The sequence below is a fragment of the Micropterus salmoides genome, unplaced genomic scaffold (assembly GCF_014851395.1).
Source record: "Micropterus salmoides isolate LMB-PRFRI ecotype aquatic unplaced genomic scaffold, ASM1485139v1 Ms_hic_scaffold_6, whole genome shotgun sequence".
Classification (NCBI taxonomy): domain Eukaryota; kingdom Metazoa; phylum Chordata; class Actinopteri; order Centrarchiformes; family Centrarchidae; genus Micropterus; species Micropterus salmoides.
Window position 1 is genome coordinate 17,288,073 of NW_024044348.1, and position 14,590 is coordinate 17,302,662.

The following is a 14,590-nucleotide window of genomic DNA, read 5'->3' on the forward strand; positions in this document are numbered from 1 at the left end:
CTTAAGTAAAAGTAACAATGCCGCAGTGTCAAAATACTCAAAAACAAGTAAAATAAAAATCTTGATTCGGTAAAAGTACAGAAGCATAATGAAAATAGTTGACTTACGCTATTTTATTAACTCTTGGGTACGTTTTTACATCTGTAAAAACAGATTGACTGATTTGTATGCACATTTCTACTATATAATTTATGATATAAATTAGAAAACAATGCATTTCTTTGTATTGGCATATTATTGATTAATTATTATCATTTTAATTATTGTTACATCTTTAATAATGTTTATGAAATGATACAATAAACTGTTGTTTTTCCCGTAAATAAATACATAACTTTAGATGACTAAATGCTGACAGATGAAGATGCATGCACAACAAAGTTTTCCTTCTATACCAAGGCAGCATGTCAGCAGTTTCTTACCGATTTGAGGATTTTAAGAAACTGCTGCTCATTCAGAGGTAGAACCCAAGAGGCAAATATAGCAAAACAAACCAGACAAGTCAAATCACAGCATTCCAAAAGCAACACGATCAGCATATTAGAAATATTCCCTTTCAAACTCAATTATGTATTATACCAGTGGTTAAACTGCAGTGAAGCCAGCACATCCAGGCCCAAAAAACAAGGTCAGTTAAAGTCATATGCTAATCATTATTCTTTGTTTCTTGTTTCTTATGCACAGCGGACAATACAAATCTGGCAATAGAGTGTGATACACAATGTGTAGTGATGTGTTTTGAAGGTGACTTGTGTTTTTGAGTAAAGTCAGAGAAAGAGAGTTCATCGGGTGAATCGATGATCAAAAGAAACAACAGAAACTCTATGCTTGATAGGTATTAAAGAAGTGTTGCTGTTCGAGTCATTGTAGTTTGAGTAAAACACCCTTCAAGACAAAAAAAAATCAATATTAGTGATAACATGATTAATTGTGGGGTCAGTGTGATAATAAAAGTGAGATAAGAAAGGGCAATTGGATTTTCAGGACTTAAATTGCTGTATGTATATTTCAATGTGACAGTACACTGTATTTTGACTGGCAGAGAAACTAAATAACTTGAAGATGCTTTTGAACTCAAAAGGATGCCAAACCTCATTAACCTCAAGTTAAAATCCTGACACATTGGACACATCACATCACCCTAAATTATCATTGTGCATTGTGAGTTAAGGTTCAGGCTTATGTGTGTGAAGGTAAGTATTATCATTCCAACTTTTAGTTTAAAAATGCAGAAGCAGCTTACTCTCTGAAGATGCAGGGCAATCCAGAAAGAATGAAAGTGAGACACAGTTAGATAATAAGAAGTGGAAAAACTGCTGTTACCTTATCCTGAAAGTCTACAAATGACAGTCACTATTTTATAATTGCTTACCTCTTTTTTAATAAGGTACTGAAGTCCAGCTCTCCTGAATCTTCCTTTCCATCTGTACTACTGCAGAAATATTAGCCACCAGCAGAACAACATCAAAATTAACAGCACAGAAGACTACTTGTATACTTTATCCAAAGAAAAGAACAATGTTAATACTTTTCTTTTCATTTCTTGGCTTATCCACAATATTATTATTTTCCTGTTTACTCGTCCAATAAGCATGTGTAGAAGGATACTGAGTGGTACTGAACAACAGAAATATTAAACACTAAAATCAAGCTAAGATTAACGAAGAGAAATTGGATTGGACAGTATCACTCTACACAACGAAAATGAGTGGTTTTATGCATAAAATACATGAATGAACATGCAGATGTTTTGCTGGAGAGACAGGTGTTGCCATGTTTAAAGGAACGGTGCGACCTTTTGGGAAAAAGGTTTATTTATTTATACAACTCTATGTTTGTGTGTTTACCATGGAGCCAGTAAACTTGAAGCAGGGGTAAACAGGAAGCCTGGCTCAAAGTTATAAATCTGCCAACCAGGTCCGCTAATTGATGCAGTATATCTAATTTGTTTAACACAAATTCAGAGACAAGGGGGTAGAGAGAGCAAGGGGGATCAATCAAAGGAACACGTTGCGTGATTATGTGTGTGTACCTTAACCATAAGGCTACCAGGGCACCTGTTTTAAAGAGAGTCAGGCTAGCTGTTTACCCCTGCTTCTAGTCCTGCTAGGCTAATCGAGCATGGTCTCATCCCAGGGCATCAAATACCAACGCTTCAAACTTAACACAAAGATGTGAGAGTGGTCTTAATCCCCTCATCTAACTCTGGAAAAGAAAGTGAATATGCACATTTCCCAAAATGTCAAACTATTCTTTTAATCCATGAGCAGCAGTAGTCATCCAAGCAAGAACAACACAAAACACTCAAGCTTAAAGAAAACAACGGTCACAGTAGTGTCTGCTTGACTCAAATCAGTGGGATGAAATACATGGGCAGAGATTGGACTGTGTGCTTGGTTTATGTGGTGACGTTACAACACACCATAGCTGTGTTTCCTCTATGTGGCAACCCTGTGGAAGAGCTCAACAACTGAAAAGCCTTTCAGTCTTAGCACATCCTGCACTTTCAGTGCGATCAAACCACCGTCAAAGCTCGCTTTGCCGGGTAGCTGTTTGTGCAGCTTGATCTGCTGTTTTGATTGAGACCCAAGAGTAGATCAGAGAGAGCTGAAGGCTGCAACCAGCGCATGTTAATTAATAGTTTAATAACCAAATCTCAAGATCAAGATCTGCCTGAGTCTAAGGTTAACACAGTGACATCTACGATAGTTAGAGACTATACCCAGGATTTAGAATTTGAGTCCTCTTAGCTCTCTCACAGTCTTTTTTTCTGTGGTCATTCTCTCAAAATCCAACAGATTGGAGGCTGCACCATCCACAACACTGGTTCTGTTTTAATTTAAGACAGAGAAGAAACAGGCCACAGGAGAGAGAGAAAGAGTCTCTGATCCTGGTCCTGATTTGTCTGTTCTTTAACAATCAAAGTCCTCAGAGTATGAATGGAGCCTCCATTGTTGCAACAAACCCCTTTACTACCTTGTTTGTGGTCCACTTCTCTTCTTAGCGCCTTCATTCCTAATAAGTTAGCATTCCCACAGTTACTTGTAACTCAAAACATGATAATCATTCACTGAAGTTTGGCAACTGTGTCTGTAAAAAATTTAAAACTCTTTAATTCCATTGGACACTATTGCACAACCTCTTCAGCCCGTTAAGATCTAAATTATCTTCATGAATCTGAGTGTTCCCGTCACTATGCTGCCCACACAGTATATATGGAAATGTAGAGTAACGCACACTGGATGGTGCTTAAAATATGATTTAAATACACCTGACTTTACTGTACTGGTGTCATTTTTTATCACTTGATAACTGTCTTAATTGAAAAAAGAAACTAATTTGAGAGTCATTAAATGGCTGAAGAAAAAAATACATTTATATTTCCTAAATAGTCATTACAGTTTTTCTCAGTCGCTTTGGTGCATTTCTCAGATCAGAATTGAAATTCTCAAAACTAATTGTTCAACCTCCACATTCATCTTGTCACTTGCGCACATCATAAAAGCACTTTCTCATTGTTTTAAACAAATTGCAAATGACTTGAAATGACTGATGCAAATGATTATGTACAATTGTCTGCTGTTTCCTACATTATCAATTGCTTATGCCCTGCTGATCACAATGAATTCTACCAGTCTCTGTTGAATGTGTATGTATGTATATATATATATATATATATATATATATATATATATATATAAACGAATGTTGTTTTCCCCTGAGAACGGGATAATTAATTTTCTCGTGATCACGAGATAACAAACCATAGCTGAATACAGGGGCTGGCAGGCGTTTCTTTAGGATAATTTCAAAGCAATTACTGGTGTCAGTTCAGTTGGTAGAGCACCGGGCTTAGTTTGATTAGTTTGATTCCTGTTCTTGTTGACTTTCTTTTTCTTCTTTTGTGTGTATTATCCTCTTCAGCAAAATTGTTATGAAGAGATTGAGGGGAATCCAATCACACATTTCCCGACGGCTATTTCAAAGGTTTCGAAAGTCGTCAGGAAATGTGTAACGTTACATGGATTCCCCTGAATGAGAAGGAATTTCTGTCTCTGCCTGGGAATGATGGGGAAATGAAAAGTCCATAGGTTGATGGATGTGGACCAAGAAAGCACAGAGTCCAGCACTTGCTTCACAGTAATGTGAGCATGTGAAACAGTCTTTTCATAAGAACTTTGTTGAAGAGGATTATGAAAAATATAAAAAAGTCTTATTAAAATTTAGTCTTCATTGAGAATTGAGCACACAACCTTAAACCTATAAGTCCTATGCTCTACCAAGTGAGCTAACCAAAAATACAACAAATCACACTATAATTACTATTATGGTTATCTCGAAATCACGAGAAAATGATTTGATTAGGGCTTCATATATATATATATATATATATGTGTGTGTATATATATATATATATATATATATATATATATATATATAGATAGACATTCTATACATGTCTATTAGAATTTTTGAGATATCTGTTGTGATGTGGAAGAGAATCTGTGATACAAAAGATCGGAACATCAGCCAAAGGGGTGTATCCCATGCTACAGTCCTGTCTCTTTCTTTTCTTCTTACAATCACATGCTCTGTCAACAAATTACAGTACAAACAGTAAAAGCATAGCTGTGATTCCTGTCCTCTCTCCTGCAATGTATAACTTTGTACTGGTGAAAGTGATATATGCCATACAAAAAAAGTGCAGCCTTGTGCATTTTCAATCATTGTCATCAAAATCTTAGCCAAAATGTACATCAGAAAATACTTACAGAGTACACTGTTATATTGACAAGATGGCTAAACATTTTGACTTGCTTGTTCATAAACAAGACACAAGGACTTGTCGTTCTGATGGCACTGACAAGTTCAATGACATAAAGATTTGCTTTTGAGAGATAGACTAAGGATTTTGAGCAAGTTATGGGCTTTTGCAGGTAATCCAATGTGTTGTGCTGTTTGTACTACCTGTTTCGAGAAATGCACTTACTGTTTTGCAAATGTTAAGGATGATTTGAGAAATGCACCAAAATGACTGAGAAAAACTGTAACACACTGTACACTTGTGCATACTTTTTTAAAATTCAGATTTTGTGGCTTTTAGGAGTTTTCAATGTTACATATAGTTTTGCAGTGTTTTTATCATAAGACAATGATTAAAAGATTTTAAAACTCGGGTGAGGAACATAGCTTTAAAAGACATTTACAGCACAATAGCTGCTGACGTGATATTTAAGATGACTTACTTAGATATTTAACAATATCTTAGATGGCTGATATAGCATTAAACTGACTCAGCACTTACTGTAAATATAATATAAAACTATTAGTTAAAAGTGAATATTGTTTGTAACTGACCAATTATTTCAGTTTCTAAGGTACAAGGGTTTGCTTTAGCCCTGTAAGGAAAAGAAACACAGTTTGACTTTTATAGCTGTATGATACTGTTGGTGAAATGTGTGAGGAGACCAGCTGATGATACCTTTAATAAGAAACTACTGTGAAACTAATTGATCAGCATTGATGAATTCTAAAGTGGCCAAAGGTATTTTGTATTTTATACAAAGTAATAAAGTCTTGTTAAACTTACGTGCGCCTAAAAGCTGCTCTTATATCCAAACCTTCAGCAGCAGAAGCCTCTGAAAAGCAGAGCCGTACCAATATCATTGTGAAACAACAAAATCATATTAGCGACTGAAATGGTAATATTAGAAACATTATATTTGTGAGTTTCACAACAACAAACAAAGTTAAACAAAGTATTCTGACAATAGGCTCACTCACCATGTACAGTCAAGTCAAAATTACAGCTGTCAAACTTGTCCCTGGATGTGACCTCACATCTGTAAGCTCCAGCAAAGTTGGCCTTAGCTCCGATAACGTGCATCTCAAACGTGTAGACCTGCAATCATATGCATGAGGACAGATGTGATAAGGGTAAACAACACAGTGAGGCAAATGAACATATTTAGTTGAAAACCTTGTTAAACGGATGCTTCATATGCATTCATATGTTGCATTTCATTATAAATTCATATTTGTGATTTTTATGGAGTAGGCTTCTGATTTTCCCCGCACAGCTTCCTTTCAAAGGTTTCTCACTCCAGCTTGTTCTGACATTCTGAGATGAAATTTGTAGGGTAAGGTCTTACATTCTCCCAACAACGTTACCTCTAAGGTAGCGTGCCTGTGGTTCATGATGTTATCAGAATGAGGGACTGAGGCAAGAGCTTGCAAAACTCAGGGTGAGAAAGGCAAGACTTTCAACACCTTTGTTGCCTCAAAGTAAAACGACATTTTGCAGTTGTTAAATGGTATTCATTCCTATGAAAAAAATACATATCCTTCTCAGTTATCTAGTCACAAGCTCTATATCAAAATATGAAATACTTTCCCTGCTATGTCTATGTTTCTGCTTTAGTGTCTGCAACATTAAGTCACATTACCTTCGTGTTGCGGTCATATGTTTCCTTTAGCTGCAGGTGTTTTCCAGACTTGCTGGCGAGGTCCATCCACTTCCCTTTGAACCATTTAATGGTTGGTTTCTTCAGCAATGATTCAGCATTCACTTTAGCCACAAACGTGATGTTTTCACCTGCACAGAAGAACAATTTGGCATGTGGTTTATCTTTGAGGTTTTGCTGTTATTTTGTTTATTCTGTGATGAAAGTCTACAAATTATCAGCACATTACGTGCACATTTTATACATTCAGTGTCATGCTATATCTCTATGGATATAAATATCGATAACTTTTATCACTTTCATTCATGTACATGTACATTTAACAAAACAGTTTATTAACAATTTGTTACAAATGGTAGTTTTCAAAAAAAGCACCAGTAAAATATTCTTAAAATAATTTCCACAAGATAAGATAAGATAAGATAAGATGCTACTCTATTTATCCCTCATAGGGGAAAGTCGAGTTGGCTCAGGCAGATATAGAGCTAAGTAGAAGTAGAAGTAGTAGTAGTTATACTCATGAATTTCCATTGCTTCTTTTCACATTTCCCAATACCTTTCGCACTTCAGTGTTTTAGCTGCAAAATAAATAACAAAATTGCACTAACACTGATGTTATTTTATTATTATGTATTAAAAGAATTCATGTATTTGAAGCCACTCACCTACAGTGACCTCTCCACTCTGTGGTTTTTCTGTAAAGAGTCCAGTCAGGTCCTGTCTTGTATCTGGAGGCTGGGGGTCTGAAAAGCCAACAGGTTCAGAGCAGAGTGCCACAGCACGAAGTTGAGGATTAAAATGTTAAATTCAAAAGCATGTTAGAAATCAGACCAGGAAATGAAAACCAGCATATCATGAGCTTCGAGCAATAGGGACGTTTTAAGATATTTATCAAGTTTTTATGTAATTCAAGACACCTTGGATAGGGAATAGGGTATGAAAATCCATTAAGAGAGACTTCTTACACTACATACAAAGGCAAGAGAAATCTATTTAAAGTTATAAGAGGATGGACTCTTGACTAATTGATTAAGTGCTTAATGACTAAACAAAGGAGTAAATGAGTGACTGAATGAACAAATGTGGGGACTTAAATACCCTCAGCTGGAGGAGCATCTTGAGCTGGGGCAGTAGTTTGGTCCTCTGTGGGTGCTGCTGCAGGTGGAGCTGGGGCCTGCTCTGGTTCTGCACTGGACTCCCCCGGCCCATCAGCAGGGGCAACTGGAGCTCTTGTGTTACCATCTCCATAGAGATAACAAGTCACATGTTAAAGGGACAATGAAAAACCCACATACACATACACTATCTACTAAAGAGAAATCCACTCCAAAAAGCAAGTGACCAGTCTAACAAATTTAATTCATATTTGTGAGAAGGACTTAACACATTCATATTTTGTATATGAAGACACTTTTCTTTTTTTTTTTTTACATTTATACTATTTAATCTAATTGATATTCTTTTAAACACAGTTTTGACAGAGTGAAAATGTTCTTTGGCAAACATTCATCGCCCAAATATTTCTTATGTCTTATCATTTTCAAACAGCCGGCTGATTTTCCATGCGTTATCAGCTGCCTCTCATGCCTATCCTGAGCGCCAGTCAAGTGGTGGTTACTCATGAGGAAATAATGTGCCGGTGTGAGGGTCAAGGTCGCTGTTCAGACAAACTAAAGGGTTGCTATGATATGAGCCACAGACAGCTGTGGGCAGTCTCTTGTAGCACACTGGGCCCATTAGTCTGCAGCCTTTCTTAAAGATTTGTTTCCACCTTATCAAACCCAAACAAACGACCTCAACAGGTCACACTGACAGACTGGCACAAATGTTGCTCTGTCACACACTTAGCACACAGTCATTCCAACATACAGTGCAGTGCTCCATAGATTTGATAAACTGCTGAACATGTGATTAGGCCAGTGATTAAGTCTTTATTAAGCTTGAGAGGTGCATTTGTAGTTGGATTTTGTTACATTTGGACAGAGCCAGCTGTTTACCCCTACTTCCAGTCTCTATGCAAAGATTGGCTAATAGTCTCCTGGTTGAAATTACAGTTCAGACATCAGAGTGGTGTCGATCTTCTCATCTAACTCTCTGCAATAAGCTAATAAGCATGTTTCCCAAAATGTCAAACAATTCCTTTAAAATATTCCTTTTCAGATAGACCACTCAAAGCTGTTTGTGAGATGTGCTGTTGAGCAGCTGTCAGAGAGTGCAGAGGGTGATTTTATGTGCAGAAACATCATGTGCATGCAGTGCATCAAGTATTTACTGCCTCAGTGGTTTTCTGCATTGAGTGCTTCGTTTTGCTTTGTGCTCTGTGTCGACCAGCAGCCTCGCAGGTGAGCAAGCAGACACCTCAAACACACAGCTGTAGCATCAAAGTCTCCCACCTGGCTTTGATACAACTTTCAGCTCAAACTTGACCTTTGACCCCCCAGCAATCACTCCATAGACATTGGCATCTTCCTTGGTAATGGCTTTTATAGTGAGGGTGTGCTTGTTTCCGTAGGCTGTGATCACGTATTTGTTGCCACTAGCAATGTCCTTTGAGTTGCACTGCCATTTTACTTTAGCATCAGGCTTCTCTGTCTCTGCTTCAAAGACCACAGAGGAGCCCTCCTCTGCCTCCCGAGTCTTTGGTTTCTTGGCAAATGCTGAAACTGGAGAGGGAGGGTGGGTTCAAAATAAAAAGTAAGCATTTTGAAGTGTCTATTAGACTGTTTTTTAACATGTCTGCTGTTAGTGTGTAATCTAATCCTCTTGAGGAGAAAACACAGATACAGTAATTGTCTTGATGAGTGGATATTGATGTGAGTGTCATTACACTGTGAGTAAAACAAATAACAGGTAAGAGTAGGCGAATCTTTGCACTTAGAGAGTTTTGTTAAAAGAAATAACAGATCCAGATAAATGTTAATATTGTTTTCCCCCCAAACTTTTCATCCATTGTGAAACAGAAGCCAATGACTGGAGAAGGCAGAGAAAGAGAGAGAGAAAAGATGAGAGAGAGGTAGAGGGGTAGAGAAGAGGCATAGGGCATTCAGCAAAAGGAGAAAAGGCTCATGAGCTGAGCAGAGCTGCTCATGTTGAAAAAGTACAGTGTTGTACAGTGTGCAGCACACTGGGTGGGGCTAAATGAAAACATTAAAATTTGCCTTTTCCCGCTCCCACACAGAATGTGATAACACAAACATCTGGCTTTCTAATAAGTCATATTTATGAAGTCACATGGTCACATATCTATCTATTATCTATCTATCCATCTATTTATTTATCTATCTTTGAGTGGTTGAAAAGACTAGAAAGGTGCTATACAAATACAGAGCATTACTTAAGTAAGTACAGAAGCATTTTCAGCTAGATGTACTTAAAGTATAAAGAGTACTCATAATGCAGAGTAACCCCTATTCAGAATGTCTTTCTATTGTATATTTGGATTATTATCACTGATAAACAAATACACAGCATTTAATTGTGTGTATTTTTAATGTGGAGCAAATTTTAAGTAATTTATATATTAAATGGTTATTTAATCTATAACAGTGCATTATAATTTATAAGATGAGAATATATGTAAACTATTAATGGGCAAAGGCACTAGTAGCTACAGCTGTCAGAAAGGTATAGTGAATTAAAATGCACAATATTAGCCTCTAAAAAGAAGTACAGTAGATCAGTAGTGTAATGTCTCAATCAATCATAGCTTAGTTCTTGAGTAAATGTACTTAGTCACATTCCAGAACTGCCTAAAAAAATGTTGGTCATTACAGGATGAACAATAGCCGTAGCACACACACTGTATCCATCCCTCCTGTCATCCTGATCAAGTGGTCCAATTAAGTCCATTCACATTTATGAATTCACATCCAGTCAAAACATTAGCTTTTGTTTTTGATTGTGGTGCTGAGTGGAACAGCCCAAAGCCAAACCAACGGTGGTCAGAGTCTTATCTGGAACATCTATAACAAACTTCACACAATAACAGAACTATCTACACATATAAATAGTAGTAACAGGCATGGGTAGTGATCCTAAATGGGGGGAAATCAATACATGGTGTCTATCAAAAAGTGTTGATTTTAAGTTTAACAAAGTTTTACATTCATTGTGGAAAACCACCGGCTGTTGCCTTTCCTGTTGTGTGAGGTTTTTTTTTTTGAAAAGATATAAAAAGTGCCCAGCAATGTCCTTTTCAAACACTTGTCGTCTTTGAAAAGGACCTAAAAATAGTGAGTGTAACTGACAGCCCTGGAAGTAGACATGTGTTTAACAGTAACACCAGGTGTTTGGGACCATGAAATGTAAGCAGGCAAAATGTAGGGGCTTATTATTTCCAGGTTTAAGTCCTGCACGGTTCAACAAAGCATTACAAAACCACACTAAACAAAAGAAACGCCACTTGCTGCAAGATGACCCTAATTTAAATATAGAATGCATATGTACCGGACTACTGAATGAGCAGTCTTGGCAGCCTTCAGCTGCAACAGGGGTGCAGGTATCATAGTTGAGGGATTAACTTGAGTATTTTTGTGACTCTAGAGGCACAGAAAGAATGATGTGCCTTCAGTCTGTCTGCAGCCAGCAGTAGTACGATGGAGCTCTCTTCATGTTGTCAATCCTTCATTCTGCTTTACCTTTCACACCTTTATCGCATTTAAGGTAAAATGACTTAACTAATCTTAGTTAATGTAAAATTCATTCAAAATTGTTTGTAGTGACTGGCAGTGAAATTACTAATAATACCACACTGTTAAATTAAATTCTCCTATTTAGATATTTAATTAAATTAGAGTTCACACTCAGGAAATATCTTGCTGGTATACTCTCAACAACTTTGTTAATTTAAGAACATAAATTCGTGTTGGTATAGGTTTATTTTTGGTAGTCTAGCCATAATATGACAGACAACAGATATTTATTTGGAATGTCTTTGTCTGTATACAAGATACTGTTCAGATTAATTTCACTGACAGTCAGCTGACATGTTGAAGAGAGCTGGCATTTTAACACTGATATCATTACTTTAGGGATGACTTATTGGATGGTTGGTGCTAATCAATGCAATATTAACCTTTTCAAAAAGAAAGTCTAATCTTTCTATGACTTAATGTAGTTTTCAAGACTTTCTTTTTTGTAATTATGTACTTCATTTTCATTTTCAATTAACATTTTATTATATTATTTATTCATGTATTATTTTTATCAATTAAAAATCTGCATTGTTTTAGTTAATAGCGTGTTTTAAAGGTACCTTGTGGAGTTTTTAACCATTAGTAGCGCTATAGGCCACTGTTTTCATGAGTGGGCGCTTATTTTGTTTTTATCATGCAACATGAAAGCACCTTTAATTAAAATGTGTCTTAAACCTGCAACATTGTTTTGGCTGCGAAATGTGTCTGAAAAATAATTGACTGCTTTGGCTAAAAACAACACTATGAAAATGTTGAGAGTGAACCAAAACAGTAAAGCTGCAGGGTGGACTGCTAAACAATGAGCTCAAAGTTTTCATAAAGCTCCTTAAAAGCCAAGTGGAGCTGCAGATTCAAGTTCATCACTTTTAGCAACCCCTTTCACATTGTCATTTTATAAATTATCATAAAAATTTGATTATAGACACTTTAAAATACACAGTTTTTACATTTAAGTTGGCAAAGCAAACCAAGTTTTTTAAATACTTCAAAACACTGAAAAAGATCGAGTTGATGATTGCATAGTCCGTCCTCACCGGAAAAATGGCCGTATAGGTTCCATTGGCTTATGTCACATGACTTACTTACTTCACGTGAATTAGATAACATACTTATTTTAACCCAAACCACAGTCTTTTCCTAAACCTAACCAAGTAATTTTGTTGTCTAATCCTAACCAAACTGTGACTGTTACAACGTTAACCACATGTTTAACATCATGTGACTTACGTCACTTGACTTAATCTACTTTATGTCCAGTATGCCTGTAGCCGGACTGGTACCTTCCAGCGATCATATATGTCGTTCTGGGACAACTGACAATGAACCTATTTTGTCATTTAGGTATAAGGACATGTTGTGATTGCAAGGTGTTGATCATAATTGATAATAAAGCTACAGGCAGAGACGATCACAACTTATTGTCCTTAACAAATCCTTGAAGCTAAAAGTCTTGGCACGCACAAGCTGGCCATTTGGACTGTACTGTGTCACCTGATATGAGATATGTTGGGCTTCTCACTCCACAAACAACAATCCATTACACCTAAGAGAGGGAAAAAGACCTGGGGAAAGTCATTTGTCAAGTTGGAATCCTGTCAGGCACTTTTGGATCTGTGGTTTTGTGAATGCAGTGATGCTGAAAATGTGACACAGCAGACAGTGTTTCCACCAGGCCCATGTGACATGTAACTGAGTTCAAGGGTGGATAATTGCACGTAGTATGTTGTAATTTAGGCTACTGCTACGTGAGTTTGACACAAGCTAATAGTTCCAACTCATTTAGCCATGGCATGTGTTTGAATTGTATGTGTTGACTTAATCTTAAACTGCATTCACTATCTGCAGACACGGGACATTTTAACCCACTTTACAATTTCATTTTTGTTTTCAATACACTTTAAAGTTAATATTCTTTTTTGGTTTATATAGGATTTTGCACCTTTTACTGTTTTTCATGCCTAATTTGTAGTATAGTAAAGTTTAAATGTCTTATCAAGGCATCTATGCTTGTCCTACTGCTTGTTTGACGTCAATTTCCCTATGTGGGATCAAAAAAGTTGATTTTGTTTTATGTTATCTTGTTTCTCTATTTTACAGTTGCTTTTGTCTGGAAATAATTAACCTGTAAATTAAAGTAATATGGTAGCTTATATTTTACACACTGGCAAATGGCTGAACATTTGCTTTCAATTGTGACAAAATGACAAAAATTGTGACTTAAAGAACACTATGGTTACACAATAAAAAAAAAACATACATACATGTACATACATGTAAAATGTAAATGTCACATTATTTTGCAAACAGTCACTCTCACGTGAGTGGTTTAGCTGTGGTTTACAGTTGCTTAAGAGGGGCGGGGCACAACACAGTAGAATATTCTCACCGATACTGTAATATCACATTGGTTGTTTCTTAGAAGAGGTTTCTGGTTAACGAGAAGATTGCACAATACAAGTAAAGTAACACCACTGGATATTCAGTTGCAACATGGTGCTAACAAAATAATGAGTAGGTAAATTAATAGGTCATGTGTACTGTTTGCTTTTTTCATGAACCACTTTACTGAAGATAGACATGTGGTCTGACAACAGGACCATACTAATATCAAAAAGTTTGTTTTTTTAGACAATGCACTCTAAGATGGTCTATTTCCATAATGAATTTATGTGTCATGACAAAATTTTCAAAAGTAGCTCAATGAGCACACTTACCTGCTTTTTTGACTGGCTCTGGCATCCTGAATGATCTCCTCTTGTCCACAGCGCGACTCACTGTTCATAGACAGTCTGCTGTCTATCTCAGCCCCCTGCTTTTAATACGTGCCCCCCTCTCCCCCTCCTCTTTGTGAACCATCCCATCTCTCCTGCCATTTTTTTTTATACACACACACACAATGTCCAAAAAACAACAACCACCCCCCTTCATCCTCCCCATCAAAGCTCATCCCATCCCAGCAGCAACTCTGCCCCCAGCCCATCCCCCCCAAGCCATGTCTGACCGAAGTCTATATTTCAACCATCCTTTCCTCCAACACCTCAGTTGACTGATAGGCCTCGAGAGGGAGGGGAAAGGATTTAAGGCTAAATTTAGAACCTTGAATCCAAAAAAAAATTGCTCTCCTGTGTTGCACCCTGTCACCCTGTAAATCTAAGAATGAATACAAGAGGATAGTTGAGAATGAAAGTGCCACAGTACTTGTTTTATCTATATGAGTTCATTTTCCCTTGATTAATTAACAAGGTCTTTGTCCATTAAGTTACATTAACCCTCTGGCGTCTAGATTTATTTTGTTTAGTTTTTGCAGACCCTGCATTCATTTTTGTTTATCACATTTTAAACCATCTGTCCTCATGACACATGCATGGTATAATTTTTCCAGCACAAATTCAGCTATCATTTTGTGTATTTAACAAAGTATAAAGCTGCCAG

General features: G+C 36.8%; 1 protein-coding gene across 2 annotated transcripts in view; it reads right to left on the minus strand.

Moving 5' to 3' along the window:
- mybpc3 (myosin binding protein C3) overlaps positions 1-13,932 on the minus strand; it is a 36,480-nt gene extending 22,548 nt beyond the window's left edge. For both annotated transcript variants that reach the window (XM_038700596.1, XM_038700595.1), the window contains exons 1-8: positions 13,873-13,932; positions 7,563-7,706; positions 7,130-7,207; positions 6,447-6,595; positions 5,785-5,902; positions 5,591-5,639; positions 1,373-1,432; positions 1,244-1,246 (exon numbers count right to left, since the gene is read on the minus strand). In XM_038700596.1, coding sequence (XP_038556524.1) covers positions 1,244-1,246; positions 1,373-1,432; positions 5,591-5,639; positions 5,785-5,902; positions 6,447-6,595; positions 7,130-7,207; positions 7,563-7,706; positions 13,873-13,897 — 626 coding nt within the window. In that variant the 5' untranslated portion in view covers positions 13,898-13,932. The remainder of the gene's footprint in view (positions 1-1,243; positions 1,247-1,372; positions 1,433-5,590; positions 5,640-5,784; positions 5,903-6,446; positions 6,596-7,129; positions 7,208-7,562; positions 7,707-13,872) is intronic.
- Between the last annotated feature and the right edge of the window lie 658 nt (positions 13,933-14,590).